This window comes from Cyprinodon tularosa, unplaced genomic scaffold, assembly GCF_016077235.1.
Source record: "Cyprinodon tularosa strain WSP-4 unplaced genomic scaffold, ASM1607723v1 ctg107, whole genome shotgun sequence".
NCBI classification, from domain to species: Eukaryota; Metazoa; Chordata; class Actinopteri; order Cyprinodontiformes; family Cyprinodontidae; genus Cyprinodon; species Cyprinodon tularosa.
The window spans coordinates 4115021-4136180 of NW_024037860.1; the positions used below are offsets into that span (position 1 = coordinate 4115021).

The 21160-nt window shown below is 39.6% G+C and overlaps 1 protein-coding gene across 1 annotated transcript; it reads right to left on the bottom strand.

Moving 5' to 3' along the window:
- Nucleotides 1-1062: 1062 nt before the first annotated feature.
- LOC119786366 (zinc fingers and homeoboxes protein 1-like) lies at nt 1063-17548 on the bottom strand. The gene is made up of 9 exons (XM_038289663.1): nt 17482-17548; nt 16936-17121; nt 11559-11857; nt 10993-11450; nt 9952-10161; nt 9648-9863; nt 8294-8458; nt 6847-8079; nt 1063-4092 (listed from the first exon to the last, which is right to left on the bottom strand). Exons 3-9 carry the CDS (start codon nt 11752-11754, stop codon nt 3808-3810), a joined length of 2763 nt encoding a protein of 920 aa, XP_038145591.1. The 5' UTR covers nt 11755-11857; nt 16936-17121; nt 17482-17548; the 3' UTR covers nt 1063-3807.
- Between the last annotated feature and the right edge of the window lie 3612 nt (nt 17549-21160).

Here is a 21160-nt window from a genome sequence, read left to right on the forward strand (position 1 = left end):
TGGAGTAAACCTTGGAAAAAATATTGCTGCTTTTTGCAATGACAGTCCAATGTAGGATGAAGACTATATTGGTCTGAGTTTTGTAAAAAAAAACATGACTACGCAGCAAAAAATGGAAATCTAAATAAATCATTTTTGCTCAACTTAAGTGGATTTTTTTCTTTAATTGAGGAGGTAAGTGAGACACTTTGCCAATGAAACAAGACAATTTACATTTAAAATAAGAAAAAACAATTGCTTTGTCTTATTTCAAATGTATATTATCTAATTATCTTATTTTAGGAGTAAAAATACTAATTCCATTGGCAGATCACCTTATTTACCTGCTCAAATTAAGGGTAAATACACTTAATTTAAGAAATGTTTTACTTATTTCTAGATGTTTTTTGCAGTGTACAGTTTGGGCTTATCTGCCTAACTGACATACAGACCATATAGTGTGAGAGATAGGAGCACAGGAGTTCCACAGGGGGAGGTACTCTAACCATTTCTTTTTACTCTCTACATCTAAGCCATCTGCAGATTTATTTGGATATCTACTGTTACCAAGTTCATCAAAGATGGGTTAGGGTGATCTTCATCATCTGTTGGGATAGAAGCTCAGAGCCAGTGATTTAAAAATATTCAACCATCTGATAAAGATGGTTGATCTGTTCTGAAATGATTGTGCAAAGAACAGAAGAAATATCCTTTATTGTCCCTCAGTGGCTCAGTTCAGGGTGGGCCAACAGAACAAACCAAAGCACGAGGATTCAATCAGGAGGTAAAAATCTACAAAAAAAGGAAGCGAGGATAAAAGACTGAGCTGTGTAGGTATATGTACCGCATAAAAACACCAATTATTTAGAAATAAACTTAGATTCAAAGAAATGTGTAACTGAAGGATGCCCCTAAATACAAAGACCATAACAGAGAACCCTGAGGAACCTCTTGAAATAAAACACACCTTAGTTCCTCATTTAAAGGAGTCTCTAGAAAACAATCCTCGAAGACATCCTTCCTGCTAAAAGTCGCAATTATCTGAAATGACTCTGAAGATGGTTGGAGAGTTGATATAAAGAATTACCCAATTTCTGCCTCTGCTGGACGAGAGATTGACTTTGAATGTTGTCTGCAAACAATAACAAGTATTTAATCCGTAGATTTCTTAACAGATTAACAGTCTATGGAAGACTTGCTCTAGTTGCAGTTCTGGTGTTAAGTTGAATACATTCCTCATCACCCCGAAACCAGAACTGACCGTCTCAGACTAACTCCCATCAACAGCCCAGCTTCAAACTCAACATTAGAAACAGCCACTGGACCCTGGAAACAGCTCAGGACAAAAAAAAAGTACTTCCTGTTATTTCATTTCTTCTTTAATGAGAGGACTTAAACATAAAAAAATCCTAAGTCTGAGACATGTTAATAAAAATGTAAGCAAATGTATAGGGTCACATTAAAGCCAAAACAGAAGTTTAGCCCCCGATCAGACCGTCCATAGTACACCAACCTCACTGTTCAACATGAGATGTTTGTTCTGCTTATTGCATGCAACATATGACAAAGGAGCACTTTAACATCACAGGTTTTTCTTTTCATGAACAGGCACTTGTCACTCAGCAACTAAATGCATAAAGATCTCAGCTCTGTCAGTTCCAAAAACCAATATGAATGAGGCCAACAGTCAAAGTCTGCTCTTAGGATGGTCGTATTAATGCCGTCAGGGTGACTGAACAAGTCCCTGTCTGCATGTGACAAGTGCCTGTTGACAAAACACATTTAGATTTGATAAAGGATTTAAAAACTAGACTTTTTGAAGTCTTTTTTTATCTGCTAGAGTTGGAGGGAAGCAGTTAACAAAACTTCTTTCAGAAGCTTTTTTGATTTTCACATTAAAAATTTCACAAACTTGAGTTCAAATAAGTGTAGGAGCCATGTAGGCACAAAGGTTTACCAACAAAGCCTCAGAGTCTTTCTCCGATCGGCGAGGAACAGTCGGATAGATCAGCATCATCGTACCTTTATTATTGAAAAATACAAACAGGGGCATTGTTTGGAAGATTGACCAAATAGATCACAACTGAGCAGGTCTGCTTCATTTTTTAGAACAGTTTATGGTTTCCACTTCCTGTTTCTCAGTGTGACCTATGATGAAAGGAAACCCCAACAGAACACTGCTAACTGCTGGAGGTGCACATCAGTGAAGTCACTGATTTGACCAAAAAGGCAGAAGGGGAACAATAGCAAAAGATGGGAGACAGCTCCTATCATTTAAAGCAAGACAATCAACAAAAACAACTTCTAGGCATTGTCAGATTGACAGATTATCGTCACATAGGGCTAACACGTTACATTAGTGCAGAAACAAATGGTGCATGATTGTTCTTTTTTTTTAAAGCTGGTACAATCGTCCAGCTCTTTGACATGTGGTACATAAATAGAAAAGGCGACACACTGATTATATTCCTTCTTGTGAAAACAGCAGGAATAGGAAAAGGCAAAATACTGGTTAGTCATAAAAAACAGGTTTGGTCTCTCTGAGCCATTTCATGGTGTAATAGAGACTTAAGGTGCCTAATCGAGTGGAAAAGTGCAAACCTTTAAAAATGAGATTAAGTGCTTTAGGTTAGTTTTTTCAGTGCAGAAAGGGTTCAGATTCTAATTTGAAATACTGATAAAAGTTTTTCTAACATCGTGGGGAAGGACACAATGATTTCCACATGTAGTATCGGTGGTTTTGTTCTGCTTAGAATCACAAAGGGACGATTGTTTGGTTCTCTTCAGATCCATTCTGGATTTACAGTTAGATCCACATTTATGCTTTACAGTTAGGTTTCCAACAGCTCTCTGCATGGGAGGTAACGCCTCCGCCTTTGGCACAGCAGATTTACTGTCTGAATCGCTTTTTTAAAAAAAGGGTTAAAACAGCACAGGTCTTTTTTTTTATATCAAAAGATGAAAAAAGATTTTAAAAACATTATCAGCAGTTCAACTCACACACATTCTGTTGCATCTAGGCCTTCAAATTTACAGATGTCCAGTTAAAAACGTCTGTTATTAGAGAAGCAGTAAGGCAGTGTAAAGGGAAAACATTCTGTTTCATCTAAAAGCATCGAAGCGTCGGCATTCATGCAGCATCAGGCTAACGGATTTATTGCCAAGTTAAGCCTCAGACTAAAATGTTGAGCACAAACAAAACGCTCTTTTAAATAAATTCCAGATGCTAAAACATATATCAAAAATTAAATTCACATTTAGATTCATGGTTTTTGTCATCATGGTGCTAAGCAGTCATATATAAACTTAGCTTCATTTTCTAGCACCTTTTTTTTTAAAACAGGAACTTGCAACTCAGACTGAACTTCAAACCTAATAAGAACTTTATCAGTCTGTGGTCAGCCTTAAGATAAATAATATGGTTGTTTTAGAATTCCTCATTCTTTAAAGCTGAAAGTTGAAAGCATATTGGATGTTAAATCTGGAGTTTTAAAATAAAATCCACTTTTTCAATTATTCCAATGATGTTTGAAGGATTTACTGGGGGAGTTTTTCATTCTAAACTCAAACTTATTTCGCAGCAGCTGCTTTATGACCTCATCAAATTTTGTTCTCGTACCAAACCTTTTCTTAGCCGATTAAGCTAAAGCTAATCATTTGTTTATTCTTTTCATGTGCACTTGATTCAAGGGTTTTTGAGAAACAGTAAAAAGGGTAATTGTTCATGCACATTAGAGGTGAACAAAACAAGCATAAAAGAAAACTTAAATTAGTTAATTGACCATTATTGACTGAACTCAGGTCAATTATCAGGTCAAAGTTCAACCTTTAGTCTTCGGAAAGAGACAAACTTTTCTTGACGCTACGTGATGGCTCCCAAACCTCACTGTCATCCGTTTCGTCGCCGTCGTCCTCCTCCTCGTCTTCATCATCCTCTTCGTCTCCAGCTCCATGGTCCGCCTGGTCCTCAGCGTTTACCGATCTCTCTCCTGGCATCTTTGCTTCGTCTTCCGGCGCAGCTTTGTCCCCATCTGGTCCCCCGGCAGACGCCTCCAGGAAGGGGTCTAACCCCAAATCCAAGCGTCGTTGAACTTCAGCAAACCACTCCCTCACCTTTCCACAGAGAGAGTCAGCTTCAAATACCAAACAGGACACAAATAGAGTCACATGCATAAAAGCATTCTCTAATTTGGACCAGATTGACTGCATTACTTACTGCCAACACAAGAATGCAGTACAGCATATAAACCGTCAGCTCCTATAAAATAACTGCTACATTTTAATACACTGCTAAAATGTTTGCTATTATAAATATAGAGGCTATTATTCTGGAAGCAAGAACCGCTACAGAATAATGAGCTGGAAAATCCTATGTATTGGGAGTTTATACATTTCTGATATGGCAGTTTCTAGTGTTTAAAGTTTCTCCCTGGGCATGCGTGGGTTCTCTCCGGGTACTCCGGCTTCCTCCCACAGTCCAAAAACATGACTGTTAGTTTAATTGGCTTCTCTAAAATTGTCCTTAGGTGTGAGTGTGTGTGGGAATGGTTGTTTGTCCTGTGTGTCTCTGTGTTGCCCTGCGATGGACTGGCAACCTGTCCAGGGTGTACCCCGCCTCTCGCCCATTGACTGCTGGAGATAGGCACCAGCACCCCTCGCGACCCCAATTGGGACAAGCGTGTAAGATAATGGATGGATGGATGGATAGTGTTTAAAGTGAAGCTGTATTAAAGGAATAGTACACCCAAAACATGATTAGCCTTCATTTTCTACTCACCCCCATGCTGAACAACACCCTGGAGTACTTTTTTGATATCTCAAATGCATCTGGAAATCTGGGAGGCTTCTTGCTGTCTGCTGACATTCAAATAATGGAGGTCCATAGCGCCCGAGGCAGAAAGGTCCATAAAAGTCCACAAAAAACGTGTCAATATTCCTCCATGCTGCTCGTCCAATGTATTCCAAGTGTCCTGAGTGGGTAGCGTCCATAATTTACTCGAAACAAAGTCATTTAGAATGTTTTTAGAGCATAAACAGTAGTGTATAGGATTTCCTAAAAGCGCGCGCATGCGAGTTCCCGAGTCTACGGAAACCGCGGCAGACCAAACCAGACGAAAGTGCGCATTCAGCGTCTGCTCTGCCGATAATGTAAGCGTAGAAGAAGAAATGTGCTGTTTACCTGTGCAAAGAAAGAAACAACGAAAGAAAAATGTCTGAAGACTTCAGTGTTGAGGAAGAGCATGAGTTCTTTGCTGAGCTGAATGCACACTTTCGTCTGGTTTGGTCTGCCGCGGTTTCCGTAGGCTCGTGAGCTCGCTTTTAGGAAATCCTATACACTACTGTTTATGCTCTAAAAACATTCTAAATGACTTCGTTTCGAGTAAATTATGGACGCTACCCACTCAGGACACTTGGAATACATTGGACGAGCAGTATGGAGGAATATTGACACGTTTTTTGTGGACTTTTATGGACCTTTCTGCCTCGGGCGCCATAGACCTCCATTATTTGAATGTCAGCAGACAGCAAGAAGCCTCCCAGATCTCCAGATGCATTTGAGATATCAAAAAAGTACTCCAGAGTGTTGTTCAGCATGGGGGTGAGTAGAAAATGAAGGCTAATCATGTTTTGGGTGTACTATTCCTTTAAGCTGTTGTGCATTATAGTTGCCCCTAGCACAAATATGTTTAAATGAAATTAGTTTGTAGAGAACTGAGGAAGATCCGAAGCAGCTAAAAACTGTAAAAGTTAATATTATAGAGAAACACAGCTCCACATATACATCTGTTCTTTTGCAGGAGAAAATGTAGTTTGTTGCTGTTTTTTATTTAACCAAACATCCATTTAAAATGCTAAATAATCAGCTGAAACTCTGAAAAGCAAAACTTATTTAATAAAGTATGTCATATGTGGATTTGTGCAGTAAAAAACCTTTTTTTTTATTTTTATTTTTTAAAGATTTTTCCAGTATCTGATCCAGACTGCAGAGACCCATGGAGAAATCTAGAAGAAAACCCAAATTTCATAAACTACAAATAGATACAGATGGATCACTGTCTGCCTTCACAATATTTGCTCGCTTCCTTCTGCATCACAAAATAGCTTCAAACACAATCTGTTGACTTTAAATTATTTGGAATAATAAATAACTTTGCTAAATCTTTCCACTCTTCGCATTTTCATGTAGTGAGACCTATTTTATTGGCCAATATAGCTGAATGTTTAATGGATATAAAAATAATTATATATCTATAAAATAAATTTAAGTATTGAGTTTAGTTGTTTTTAGATGGCAAGTATACGTATTAATAAGTTTTTTCAGAGATAGTGTGAAAATTGTGCATTAGGATGTAACAGGTCTGCTTATCTGATGTGTGGATGGCTGCTGAAAATAGCCAACATTAAGTAGAAAGAACATTTCTTTCTACACATAGGATACTGCAGCAAATGTGATTTGATCTCTAGCTATATATGAATAACATTTTTAGTTCCTTTTCTCTTCAGATAAAGGTTTTAATTACTTAGTTATAAGCCTCCAAAATTCTATGAACGCCTCTGAGAAACACAGGCTGTTGATGTCAATGGCCTCATGGGGCTGCTGAAGGAGAACAGAAGTGTTAGACTTCCACTGGTGGCATAGAAAATTCAAAGCGTGTTTTCTAGCCAGAGAGAGTAGGGGGAGATGGCAGACATCTTAATCGAGTCATAAACACTTGAAGAGGATTTATTAAGGCTCAAATTTTTTGTTTTTGCTGCTTTAATGTTGTAGAAAGTTCAATCATCAAACTAGTTGTCTACTGATTCAGATTGTGTATGTTTTTAGTTTCTGAATCTCTTCTGTTTGATTATTAAATCAACAGAACCCACCTGCTCGTAGCTCATGTTGGTCCTGGAGACCAGCTCATCCAAATCCTGCTCACTGAGGAAGTGGTGCTTCAGGTAGTACTCCTTTAGGATTTCCCGTCCAGTCTTGAATTTCTTTGATGGAGGGGATCTTTTGACATCTGCGCTGGAAGAAGAGGAGGACCTCTTTGGCTGCTTCCTGATCTTAGAACGCCCCCAGCCACGATTTCGACCGCGTCTCTTCCGACCCGCGCCGCCTCCTGTTTTGCTGCCGACTCCATCGATTGGTCCCTCCACGTTGCCACTTTGATACTGAAAGAACCATTTCAGGTTTCCGTTTTTCCAGGAGTAGCGAGAATCCCCGAACCAGCTGACGATGTATTGGCGAGGAAGGCCGCTCTCCTCCGCCAGCTGATCATACTCCTCCGGCGTGGGCCACTGCGTCCGCACAAAGGCACTTTTTAGAATGTGAAGCTGCTCTGGAGTCTTTTTACTTTTTTCTTTTACGTCTTTCTTGCTGCTGCCGGACAGCTGCTTACTGCGAGCGCCAGGAGGAGTCTGACTCCCCTTCCGAGAGGAGGAGGTGGATGGAGGAGAGGTGCTGGAACCTGCTACTTCTCCTTCCTCTGGCTTTAAGTCATCCGTCTCATTTTTCCCTCCTTCAGAGGAGTCTGGGGAGGCTGCTGGGACTTTCCGCCTCTCTGTGAACCAGGCATCAATCTCCCTTCGAGTCAGTTTTGTTTCCGTCCTCAGACGGCTCAGTTCTTCGTCTGATGGCGTGCTGCTCTTCTCAAAGCTCTCCTCCAGCACCACCAGCTGCTCAGGAGTCTTCTCCTTAAACTTCTGTGGAGTGAAGTCTGGGAAAGGATTCCAGGTTTTGACTCTGGCCTCCTTCTCTTTTTCCTTCTCCTTCATAGGGGAAGTATTGGGAGGATGCGGAGGGGACGTGGGGGTCTCGTCACTGGAGTCGATAACGATGGGGGTGTTTGTAGCGCTGCTGGAGCTGCTCCCCCCTCGTCCCCCACCGTCATGGAAAACGATCACATGGCTGTTCTTGGAGTTGCGCTGGTTGTAGCGGGTGTCGCTGAACCACTTCTTGATCTCTCCTTTTGTCAGATTGGTGAGTTTCATCAGCCGGGCGATCTCTGCGTCAGAGGCAAAGTGGTTCTTCAGGTAGCTGGCTTTCAGCTCTGCCAGCTGCTCTTTGGACTTCTTGGGTCGCAGACTGAAAGAGTCAGCGCTGAGGGCCGAGTTCTCCTTGGAGACGGGAGAGAAGAGGGTTAGCCACTAACATGCTGCTCCTATGGAGCCAAAATACATTATAATGTAACAAACAGTAAATCACCACAATTCTGCAGCATCTTAATTAGTATTATTAGCACAAGGTAAGGAACTACTGTGTATTAGTAAAGGAGACTGGAAATCCTAAATTTGCAACTGAACAACAAGCACATCAGTAAGGTGTCCCAACCTGTGGAGACAGAGAGGGAGGCTGGACTGTGGTAGCCCGTTTTAGCTCACTGTTTGTCGGCGTGGACTGACAGGAAACTCGGCTGGAGCTCTGAGACTGACTGGGCAAACCCGCCACAGTCAGCGTGATCGGACTAGTCACTGGAAGATTCCCACCTGGACCAACCTACAAACAAAAAATACAAAAACCGAGGTTTTATTGGCTTTCATTAAGATTCTTTCAATGGCAGATTTACTTCTCCTTCTCTTCAAGTCTACAAATAATGAGCCAAGCCAGAGACCAAACCCAGTAAAAAGAAGATCATCCTGCTTACTGACAACAGACATCTGTGCATGCTTCATCACTTAAACACAAACAAATATTGTATTTCTATGGGATGTCACAAGTGAACTAAAAGTCTATCTATATTCTGAAAGGAAGGAAATGAAGCAATTTTTTCTTTTTTTAAATAAAATTAAAAAGTACGGCATGCATTTAGACAACTTTTATTGTCATTTTGTGAACACAGAGTGTATACAAAATGGAATTTGAACATGCATTTATATCCTGCCTCTGTTTACATCATATGCAGAATGTCTCTACCACATTTACTGATAAACAGACTTCATCTCAAACAGTCCGATTGGACAGAGAGCTTCTATGAATTTACCCAGAGTTTGGTTCAGGTCTGCGCTGTAATAGGGCCGTTACAAAAATGAAGATGTTTCAGTCTAAATCTTTATTTTAAATCATATTTTTAAGGTCATTAAACCACTGGCCAGGGTAAAGCTCTTTTTCAGCCTTTAACAGGTCTTCCTGCAGGGTGTCTCTGTTTAAAGCTTGGTTTTCATTCCCATAAAGTCTGACTAAATGAAAATAATTGGACACCTTCCTGCAGCCCTGCTTTGCTGTGGGGGTCAGCCTTCAGAACGCTGAACACTAGCAGCTTTCCACCAAACAGCTTTCTGTATGGAGATCATAGACATTCAGTTTTGGTCTCGTGTGTCCAGAGAATCATCCATGATGTGTTTTCCGTCTCCCCTACATGGCTGGTGGTAAACTTCAAAAGGAATCTCTTCTATTTGCTTCTCATCAGTGGCTTCCTTGTTACCATAAAGTACAGATAAGAGGAATGTGCAACTGTGAAAAGATTCTCCCACCTGAATTGGGAGTCTCTGCAGCTAGAAATATATTCAGGTTTTTATTGTAATATCACAGATGCATTAAAACTTCTGTAAGCAGCTGTATTATTTTATTTAAGATTTCTAAGAATTCATAGTTAGAATCTTAAGCTGATGAAAACCTTCGATCCAACAGTCATTACAGAAAGCCTTAAGGCAAAGAACATGTTTATACGGCAAGCCCTAAATCCTACCTGTGTAAACACAAGGCCTGGCTGCCCCACAATCTGACAGGTCTGTAGGATGGACTGCAGGCCGTTTGCAGCTGCAGACAGCTGGTGCGCCGGGATGACAGTGATGGTTTGAGGCACTGTGTGCACGGTCCCGTTATACTGTTTCCTCCTGGCCTCCTCTACTTCCTCTGGAGTCCAGCTGACTCCGTGCTTTAGACGCTGGGCTGAGAACCACACCTGTGCACACAGCGATAGTCTTTAGTTCAAATAAAAACACCAAACAAACCTCTGATTAGTCTAAAAATAAGAATCTATCAACTTTTACCTTGATCTGCTCATCTGTAAACTGTGTCTGTGCTGCCAGGCTGTTGATTTCTGCCAAAGAGGGGTAAGGAAACTTCCTGTATGTGCTGATCAGAAGGGGGTTGGAGTCCATAGCTGCACTGTAGGAGGGGATGCTGCTCAGAGGGATCAGCAGCTGGGGCTGTGAGGCTGCTGCCGCTGCAGTCTGCTGCGCCTGGAAGGCTGAAAGCACCTGGCATGACATTGGAGAAAATAAAAAACATTAAACACAGCAGATGATGTTTACTAGGAGAGTGAAAAATAATGAAATAAATGTACTGTTCCTAACGCAGCTTTTTCCCCCCTCAAAACTGTGATTAAGTTTAGGAACCGAATATATACTAATCCCCCTTTTACTGTAACCCTACTAAAGGGATGGGCCAGGCTGTAGGCAAGCAGTAACTCTGGAGGGTCTGCAGAAATCTGCAGCTCATGTGGGAAATCTGTTTATGAGATTTTCCTTTATTTTAGTTGGTTATAAATCCAGGTTTCTAGTTTTCCAAAGCAAACATGTAGAGGAATTGGCAGATGACATTTGGCTTTAACTTTTGGCCTTACATGAAATTCAAATGTGGAAGAAAACGAACACTGAGCAAGACCTGATGATCCCCACAGTGACACCTGGTGGCCGCAGACATGCTGCTCAAAGATGGATGGAGATAAATGCAAGACAATTCTGGAAGAAAATATGTTAGAGGCTGCAGAAAGCTGGATACAGCAGGTATCTGTACATATAGATAGAGCGACTGTGGGATGGTTTGGATCAAAAGACATGGTTCAGGTGCCGACAGAAATTAATTCAAGTCCGTGGTAACGTTTGAAAATGTGCTCAGCCCAATTTTTAACCAAATTTGAGCAGCAGGTATCATTTCTGCTCCATCTGTGGCTTGAAATCACACAAATAACATGAACATGTGTAGTTGTATTGTAAAAAGGTAACAAAACATTCAAGTTGTGAGTCATTTTGTTCGAAGCTCACTAATAAAACAATAAAAACAAAGAGTCAATATATAAGGGTCTATACCTGTGCCAGACCAGCAGGCAGGACTGTGGGGTTTAAAATGGCAGGTTTTCTCTGCTGCTCTGATGGCGCACTGACCATCAAACCGCCTGTCCCAGTCTTCATGGAGTCCTGCAGCAGCATCTCCACAGACATCATCGGCCCGAGTGGAGCTTCGATGGGCTCCTGCTCTGCACCCACCTGACCATCCCCTCCTCCTGCTCCCAAACTCTCTCCCTCAGCTTCATCTGCAGATTTAAGGGAAACGGCGATCCTCTTGGGTTCAGATTTGGTCTTCATTCTCATGATTGGAGTCTTGCTGAGGGAGATTGCCGTAGCTGCGGCCGAGTCTGCTCCTCCCACCCCAGGGGAGTCATTCTTGGGTTCCTGGATTATCTGATCGCCACTGAGATCCTCTGGTGGGGATCTGAGCGTGGGGCCAATGATTTTGAGCTCTTCAATGCCAGAGACACCGGCTTCATCTGTAGAGGACATAATAACGTTCTTCACTTATTTTCTAGGAGCAATAAACCATTTTAGGTCTGAGTGTACTGCTTGGTTCCAAAGTTCCTCCATTTCTCACTCCTTACCTTCATCTGGTGGAGCAGCAGCAGCTACCACAGCCTGACCAAGCTCCTCGGCCCCCTCCTTCCCCTTCTTTTCCTGCTCCTCATCCCCTGCCTCTTCCTCCTTTCTTCTCTCCCTCTTCTCCTCCACGGCATCCTGCTCCACCACATCCATGGGCAGCACCATGCAGGGTGTGGTGGATTTCCGACGGCTTGACATCTTGAATTCGAAGAGACTCGTACTAGTGCTGTGGGGGAGCTGTCGAGGTTCACATGTTGCAGGTCAGTGAGCTGATCTGCTGGATTCCTGGAATCCTGTTTCTCTGAATGAAAACAAAAACAAAGAGAGCATCTTGAGGTCATAACCACGGGTCTGTTTACTAGGACTCAGTTATCATATTCAGAACTCTTTACTTTGATACAACATTTGGGAAACAGTGTGCAGGAGTGTAAGTTAATATGATGCTTGGTATATATATATATGGTTATAAAACATACAGTGAGCCTTTATAATCAGGATGATGATGAATTAAAGGATCTGTCAGAAGGCAAATGAAAACACACCTTAATAACTCTGTGACCATTGTACCTCAGATTACTTTGTGTGTAAATAAACCCAATCAGAACAGCCCTGCCCTCGGACACATTTTGAACAATGCCAAATGTTTCAAATAGTCTCACTGCCAAAGTTGCCACAGTGGCGGTAGCCTGTTTCTGAGTGAAATTGTTTTATTGTGCTTTCTGTTTCTACTCTGAAATCATAATCATAGTTATGGTTGTAAAAGTGGTTGCACTGGCCATATATGAACAATGAAGAATAGAGAATCCCCAAGCAGGAAACTGGAACACTTTCACATTGGAGGTTATGTCACTTAAATTTCCCAGTTCTGAGGTAGATTGAACGAACTATTATACCAGAACGCAGGACTGTCACATTCTAAACTGTACTAATTAAACACAGCTGCAGTAGCCACATTTCAAACCATAGAGGGCAGCACTGATATGATTTTAACACAAATAATGCAGAATTAAACTGTTTGCACAGTAACATAACTACTTCAATTAAAATGTGTTTCTTGCAGCGTTACTGAACAGAGGGCTAAACATTACAATAAAAAAATTTTCACAGTATTTACCAACTGAAAGGTTTAAATAAATCACCTAAATGACAGCTGCAATGGAATTCAAATAGAATGCACCAAGTACGATCTCCTGTTTGTCTTCCAGTTAAACTATATTGAAAGATTATGTTAAAGGAGAATTCCGGTTTTTAACACTTTTAGCCCATTTTCTGTAGTGTCCAGGATGAAATCGAATGATCGACAACAAAATTTTGACAATTGGTCCTGTCTCTGCTTTTTGGCTCATTTAGAATCCACCCCTGGCTGCTTCAGAACAGCTTCCATAGTGCATGTCCGATAATGTCGTTAAAACAACCTTAAACGCTCTTTTTTTTAAATATGCTACTCACCGGGTCGTCAGCGCTGTTCAATGACGTTCCAAAAAAAGTTTCGTAAAGAAAAAACGTTCCTGTAGTGTTTTATTTAGCATTTTGTAAATCCCATTGAGTTCTGTTGGAATAGTCAATATTCCTCCGCCACCGGAAACGGAAATGGGGCCTGTTTACACAGTTGTAGTCTTTTCGCTTCACTCTGTGTACTCCGACGTCGAGAATCAAGAATCCACCTTTCGTATTCCATTTTCAGAGTTTTTTAAAGTGTTTAACAGAGACGTTAGCACCTCGACGTCGGAGTACACAGAGTGAAGCGAAAAGACTACAACTGTGTAAACAGGCCCCATTTCCGTTTCCGGTGGCAGGGGAATATTGACTATTCCAACAGAACTCAATGGGATTTACAAAATGCTAAATAAAACACTACAGGAACGGTTTTTCTTTACGAAACTTTTTTTGGAACGTCATTGAACAGCGCTGACGACCCGGTGAGTAGCATATTTAAAAAAAAGAACGTTTAAGGTTGTTTTAAGGACATTATCGGACATGCACTATGGAAGCCATTCTGAAGCAGCCAGGGGTGGATTCTAAATGAGCCAAAAAGCAGAGACAGGACCAATTGTCAAAATTTTGGTGTCGATCATTCGATTTCATCCTGGACACTACAGAAAATGGGCTAAAAGTGTTAAAAACCGGAATTCTCCTTTAAAGGGGCTCAACTCTAAAAGTAATTTTGACTGCACATACTTATAGTTTGTCATTTATGGCAGATAAGTGATCAAGAGTTTAATCAGTACTAGAATCTGGGAGTTAACTGCAATAATTTCAGTTTTTGTAAAAAAAAATAGGTCTGTTAAACACCAAAACAAAATATTTCTCCAAATATTATTGAAAAATGGAAAGTCAGCAGTGGTGCAGTAAAAAAAAGAAATCACTGAAAACACTCATCACCAGCATCCTTTTTTTCTTTTAAACTTAAAATCTGTTAGTTTCAAATTTCTGAAGGATTTTATTTGTATATTACAACATAAACTCTGGAAACACTTTGTAAAGTAAATGGTCTAAAATCTTAAAATTTTCTAATTGGTTGATTCTGTCAAAACAGATGTCTATTGTTATTTACAATTAGAGATGCACCGATCCACATTTTCTAATCTGATTCTGATACTTGAATTTTAATCTCTGATGATTTCCAAAACTAGAGCTTTGTTTGCTTTAGTATTATTACCATTAATATTGGTTTTGTGAGACTGTAAAAAATTCCTGTCTAGAAACAGGTATAATATGAATGAATGTACAAATAAATGTGAAAAGCAGCAACTTTAGATTATTATAAGGTCAGAAAAGGAAGTCAGAATAAAGTAAATTGACAGGATAAATTCCATCCTGAAACTAAAATTTAACTTAAGGATTTAAATTTAAAGTATTTTTTTTTAATCAGAGACATTTGCCTATAAAAAGGTAAACATCTCCGCTTTTCAAGAGAATTTTTTTTTAACTGTGCTACAGAAACAGACGCCATGTTTTCCCCATTTTCATTGATAACAGGTCTAGAATTTTCTCCAATATCGGGTCAGATACTGATATAATTAAACATGGCACCCCAAACAGGTCAGTTTAACAGTTTTGGGTGATATCAACAGTAAAATCTCCCTAAATGAGTCATTTCAGATTAATTTCCTGATTTGTTTTTTTCTCTGGTTCTTGCAGAGAAAATGAAATAGACCCCAGAAAACAGCCCTTACTGCTAGATTAGGTTCCTGGAGAGAAAAATGTGCATTAAGACAAATGCAGACGTGTGTAAATCATTACAATTGAGAAATCTGGATGGATGTTTAGAGTAAGTCAGCTCAGCAAGAAAGGTAAGATTATTTAAATATCAGTTGGGTTTTTTTCCTCCCCTAAACTCTCTCCACTGAAAAACAAAGAAAAAAACAATGATTCAAATCCACAGTGAAAACTCTGGTATCTATTGTCAGCATTTGGCAAAATGAAATCCTAGAATAACAGCTGAGCTCAAGATGTTTGCGAAATACAACCAGACATCCCAAACACTTAAAATGCACTGTAAATACATTTCTATCGATTCAGTGTCCCTCAGGCAAAGAGTGGCTGTCAAGCGTTAGATAGCATGTCATTAAAATCTAGCATTTAGACAAACTGACACGTTTTAAATCCACAGAGTGTTTTGTAGTCTTCCTTAATCCACCAGGAATTTATTATTTCTAAAGAAACTCTGGAAGACTGCCTGGGAGGAAAAAATTCCCAACACTTAATCATGTCAATGCCAGGGCATTGAAAAGGTATAAAACACATATTTACCAAATCAATTCTCTGCAAAGGATAACAGACATAAATGGATGCATTTTAAAAAGGAACAAAGCTATACAAAAAGTGCCTTCCAGGGAAATCTAAAAAAAAAAAAAGTCATTATTTCGGTCACTCGTTTAGGAATATTAAACTCATATTTATTCATAACACAAAGAAGGGAATATTGTTTCCTGTAGCTGTATGGCTTGCAGATAATACAATAAAGGTTAGTGGTAAAGTAGCAGCTTGTCCATAGAATGCTACATAAAAGATTATTTATAGAAAGAGGAGTGGAAGGAAAAATTGTGATAAGAAAAGTTACATCAGCAAAAAGGATAACTGCAGCATCAGGAGGACTTTTAAGCAAAATCCATTCAGCAATATGGGGGTGATTTTAACAGACCAGTCGGGCATATGGGCTACAAATGTGGCAAAGCCTCTCCTGCACTAGAAACAACTCCAGAAGTGTATCACCTGGCTAAGGAGACAAGGTACCAGATTATTGCTCTATGATCATGGGTCCTCTTTTTAGACGAAAACCAAAGTTAATAATAATTGATTTTTGACTGAACTTTATTGATCTCACACTGGAGAAATGTACCTCTGCATTTAACCCATCTCCTTGGGGAGCAGTGGGCTGCCATTGTGTGGCGCCAGGGGAGCAGTGTGGGGTTAAAAGTTTTGCTCAGGAACCTAGAGTGCAAGCTGTGGGGAATTAACTGGGTACTTGCAACCTTCTCAGACCAAAAACACACTGCTCTAACCATTTAAATCTGACAGTAAGGAGGAAATTTGAAGGCCAGTGCGAAGTGGCATCTGCTGGTGTTGGTCTGCTGCTTCCTGAAGTCCACAGTCTTCAGGAACCTGCCCACAAAGTAGCAAAAAAGCTGGCAATCACTATGGTGCTACTATAGCCTGACCCGAACCTCACATAGGCTCTATGGGGCTGTGTGACACCAGAACCATTAGGGTACATCACCTGAAGGCAAATCGGGCTTTCATTACACCTCAGCAGAACCACAAACTGATGGCCTCCACACCAAGCCGCATGGATGCATCAATTCATACAAAAGGAGGCCCAAACTAGTGTGAAGTTTATAAAAATTAACATTTCTGCTTTAAATAATCTTATTTTCTTACCTAAAGACATCAAATTTGGAATTTTCATTTTCTGTAAGCTTTATCCTCAGAAAAAATAAAAGTTTTACATTTTCAACCTCTATTCATCTTAGTTAATAAATAAAGACATTTAATGGGGGAAAGGGTTTTTTTTTTGAAGCAAGGTTTACTGGCTCATCCACTTTGACATATTTGTTACCATGAAATGGTTAAATCGGTCTGTAATGAGCCCTGCGCTCATTTTTATGACTGAATTGTGTTAAAATGTTTACCTAGTTTTATCTAAATAACAACTTGGAGTTCACAGTACTCTGCTACCTCTCTGAGCTCACATAACGCCTCTAAATGTGGAGGTTTTTTAGCTAGCTTATTCGCTGTTATTTAACTATAATTAAGCATTCATATACGCTATAAGAACATTAAAAGGGAGATTATTACAGCTAGTGAGCAGCGTTTTTAATGCGCCAACTAGCCGGTGTTAGCCGGGCCGGTCAGTGTGAGGTCTAGCGATAAACTTACTAGAACTACAGTAATGTGGGCTGCTGTGTTGCTACCAGGCTGTAAAAGGCGAAGCGTGGAGGGATTTCCTGGGTCTCGGCACAGCAGCCTCCAGGTGCTCCCTATCGGTATCCGTCCGCGTTGCTCTCTCCTCGGGCTAACCATTCAGCCTCGGCCCGGTCGGTTATCAAAAGCAGCTGGGTCTCCCTAAAATAAAATGTAAAAAAAAATAATAAACGAGGACACAGAGAGCAGCTCTGACGGCTACAGCCTCCCTCCGCTGATGCTGGAAACACCGGACATCTCTGTCTGTCTCTCCTGGACCGAGCAGGTTATCTATCTCTCACCAGCCGCTCTTCTTCAAAGTAAAAACGGCTAAAACATTAAAAAAGGGCCGCGCGCCGCTGCTGCTGTCCTGTTTGCTGACCTATTTCCCAAATATTTTAACGCCTGATTTTTTTTTTTTTTAACGATCAAACAGCGTCATCATTCAATGTAATACGTGCTGACGTCATTCCGCGGCGACTTTCGGAGGGGATCCAGTATATATTTTATATATACACATACCGTTTTTTAATAATAATAAAGCCCCAAGTTTTCATACTCAAACAAGTATTTTAGTTAATCACAGTCGGCTCGTAAAGCGGCCTGGAGGGCGACAATCAGCGCAAAAGGTCGTAAACTCATCCGTTTCCGATTGGGCTGTGAGCCAGAGTGTCCTCAGATGACCTGAGAGGGAAAATGAGAAGCTACTTAAGGACACGCTACTAGTTCACTGCAGTCAAGGTGATCCTCCTCACTGCTGCGCGGGGTTATACTGTTTTGAATAGTTTTGATAAGATTAAAGTAAAAGAGGTCGTTAAATTCGCAAACACTTCCTTGTAAAAAGTATTCAAACCCTTTTCTTATTTCCGTGCAATACTACAGCCAGTGGCTGCTCACCACCTTATTTATAGAGGCAGGGCCCAGAGACATAGTTTATCATTTAAAATATATCAAGAGACCCGCGCATGGGCGTAGGTTTGTATAGGGACCATAGGGACATGTCCCTACCAAAATTTTGGATCGACCTACTTGTCCCTACCAATAATTCGATGTGAACAACATGTTTATAATTTAAAATACAGAGTTATTGCATAAGGAGCTATTTAAAGAGTCAGACAGTAAGTAATATAGGATGAGGATAAAAGGTTGTGTTACATTTAATCCTTTACCAATAAAAACACACTTGTATAATAGAAACATTATATGACTGTAGGAAACACAGATATAATGATGCAGGGCAGCCTCATGGTGAAGCAGCTGCCCTTCAGTGCTGTATTATGGGAGAAATGTGTTTGGAATGTTACCATAAAATTAGGGCTGCAATTAATGATTATTTTGCAAATTGATAAATCTGTCGATTATTTTTTCGATGAATCGATTAATAATCAAATAGCCAAAGAAGAAAAAGATTTTTTACTACATGAAACAAGGTGAAACAGAAAGTTTTCCTCTTGAGGAGTTCTGGATGCAGAATATTTAACGACAAAAACTTTTTTTTAATCTCAAATGCAAAATTTTTACATATTTTTTTACAATCTTGGTATAATTCCTGCTCTAAATGGGTCGCTCTGTCGGGTAAAGGCACATTTTAGTGGCCCTATACACCAGGTAATGATTAATCAATTACTAAATTAGTTGACAATTATTTAAATAATCGATTAATATGATTAATTGTTCCAGCCCAAGATAAAATACATGAAATGGGCTACGCAGAGTAACTACAGCCCATATGTACAACTTGTATAGTGAAGTTAATATTTTAAATGCTCAGTGTCAGTTCCTCTTATACTTCCAGTGCACATGTAAATACAATACAATTATTTACCTTCCCTTGAATGTATTATTTTTCATGATACAGACAGAGCATATTAGATAAAAAAAAAATAAGAGTGGGGTTTACCTCTGTTTTCCTCTGCACAATTTTATATCTTCAAAAGAAAATTGGATAAATCCACATACAGTATAATGGACATATTTAGACTATATTTGGTTAAATAGGCACTGTCTTAGTTGCTGGTAAGTTTAAATGCAAACCTTTTCAAAGTGGAAAAACATTGATAAACAGCATCTAGTGTGTGTAGTGCTTATAAGATTGGTATTAATGTAGCAAGAAATGCTGCTGTTTTCTTTCAACAAAATGTACTCTGATGCTCACATTAAGCATAAAAAAACAGCATGCAAATTTTGACATAGGACCAATGACATCAGACCAATGAAACTGCAGAACAAAGGACCCGCAGAACAAAAGAGCCACATGTGAAATCTCAATTTAATTCAATTTAATTAGAAATTTCTGTTCTGTTTTTGGTTTGAAAGTACAAATTTTTTTTAACAATTTATTATTTATTTATTTTTTTAAAATCTATTACCATGGGTATTTCCTAAATAAATATACTAAAAATAAAATAAAAGTGTTTCTTTCGAATATTCAGTTAATCTACATTCATAATTTAGGAATATAACATATTTTTGGTATTTTACATTAAAATTACAAGTTCAAATCAAATCATTAGTAGAAAGAAATTAAGTAAAACTGAGAAATTTAGCTTGATTAAATAAAAGTTTTTTTTATCCCAGTTTGGTTAAAAATTAATTTTAGCAGAAGATAACTATGGCTCTCCTCGCAATATGGCTGAAATGATCACCTTAATTTATAGATCTCGGTTAAAACAGAATTGTAGAGTTAAAATTAAATGGTTCCAAGGAACATCTCACTTATGTCTCTTCCAGCTCATATCTTTTTTTTTTTTTTATCATGTCTTTAGAACAGGGGCCAGGACCAGGTCTACAGGAGCTGTGGCCCCTGTTGACCCCTGCCTATACCACCCAACCTCCTAGGGATTTTGCATCATGGGCTTACATTGAGTTAAATATAATAGAAGAAAAATACATTTTTTAATAGAAAAATAAGAAAAGTTCAGGGGTTTCCAGATCCTAGTTGATCCTTGATGGTAAGTGATTAAAGATTTCTTCTCATCACTACATTTCTCAAATTCAAAACAAAAAAGAATCAGAGAGTGAACATCAGTCATGTTTTTAAACGTTGGTGCCAAATTCAGGGAGCAAAGGGGCTCAGAAGCCATGCAAAGGTTGTCTCTTTTCTCCTTTGTAAATTGTATTTGGCGGTTGGCAAACAACTGTAGGTGTGCATTATGGCCATCACTGATTTGGAGTGTGGACTGGTTGCTATTTTTCTTCTTAACAGGTAAGTTAAATGGCTAAATTAGCGTTAGCAGACCTGGAGAATCTCTGGCAAAATGATACAAAATCGGATCAGATGAGCTTGACTGCGCCACTCACTGGAGTTAAACTTGTAGTTATCCCCTTTAAATATAAAGAATCCGACAAAAGCTAATTACCTCTTGGGTCTTTGGAGCTGCATGTTGCAGACTCCTGATCTAGCCTATATGAAAATGAGATTCTATTTCTGTGTGGTTAAAGTTAGAAGTGCTTTTTAAAATAAAGCTGTAAAACAGACTGGTCCAATCAACCAGTTAGTCATTGGTTTATATGAAATTGATTGTGTCGTGTCTTAGCAGAGTGTCCATGACAGCGGCCAGGACCAATTCTACAGAGGAACTCGCTTCTGCTGGACTGTCTATAAGGTTTCTCCCTCACATCAAAGCTCACTGATCAGAGAAAATTACCTTTTTTATTTTTACTGTGAAGGGTTAGGGTAGGTGCTTCCTGGAGAGGGCGGCCAATGACTGCTCTAAGTAGACCTACCAAGATCACTTGTTTTTTTCTGGACTGGGAGGAGCTGCTGCTGAGATAGCTTAATTCGTCAGGATTACTCAGACATGTAAGAGTGAGAAATAAATACAACTAAATTTATGATTTTGATTTAGGTTACAGCTGTTAAATGGAAGACTGCCCAATGGGAGCTGTGGTCACTATGTAGCTTACCACCATCAGTGTGTGAATGACGGAATGTAAAGTGCTTTGGAGTCCTTGGCCTTGCTAAATAGCTGTATGAAATACATAACCATTGATATAACAGTTGGAGGCTGCAAGGGCCTGAGACTAGTTTTAAGCAGAACAGCGTAAAACATGAAATCAAACTGTTGAATGGATCTCAGGTTTTACTCAAAGCGTATTCATGTTTCAGAATGACACAAAACGCAGAGAATAAATGGCAATACTAAGACGGATGTGCAGATGCTCCTCCATCCAGACTTAAGGTCTACATTTGTCTTTAAAA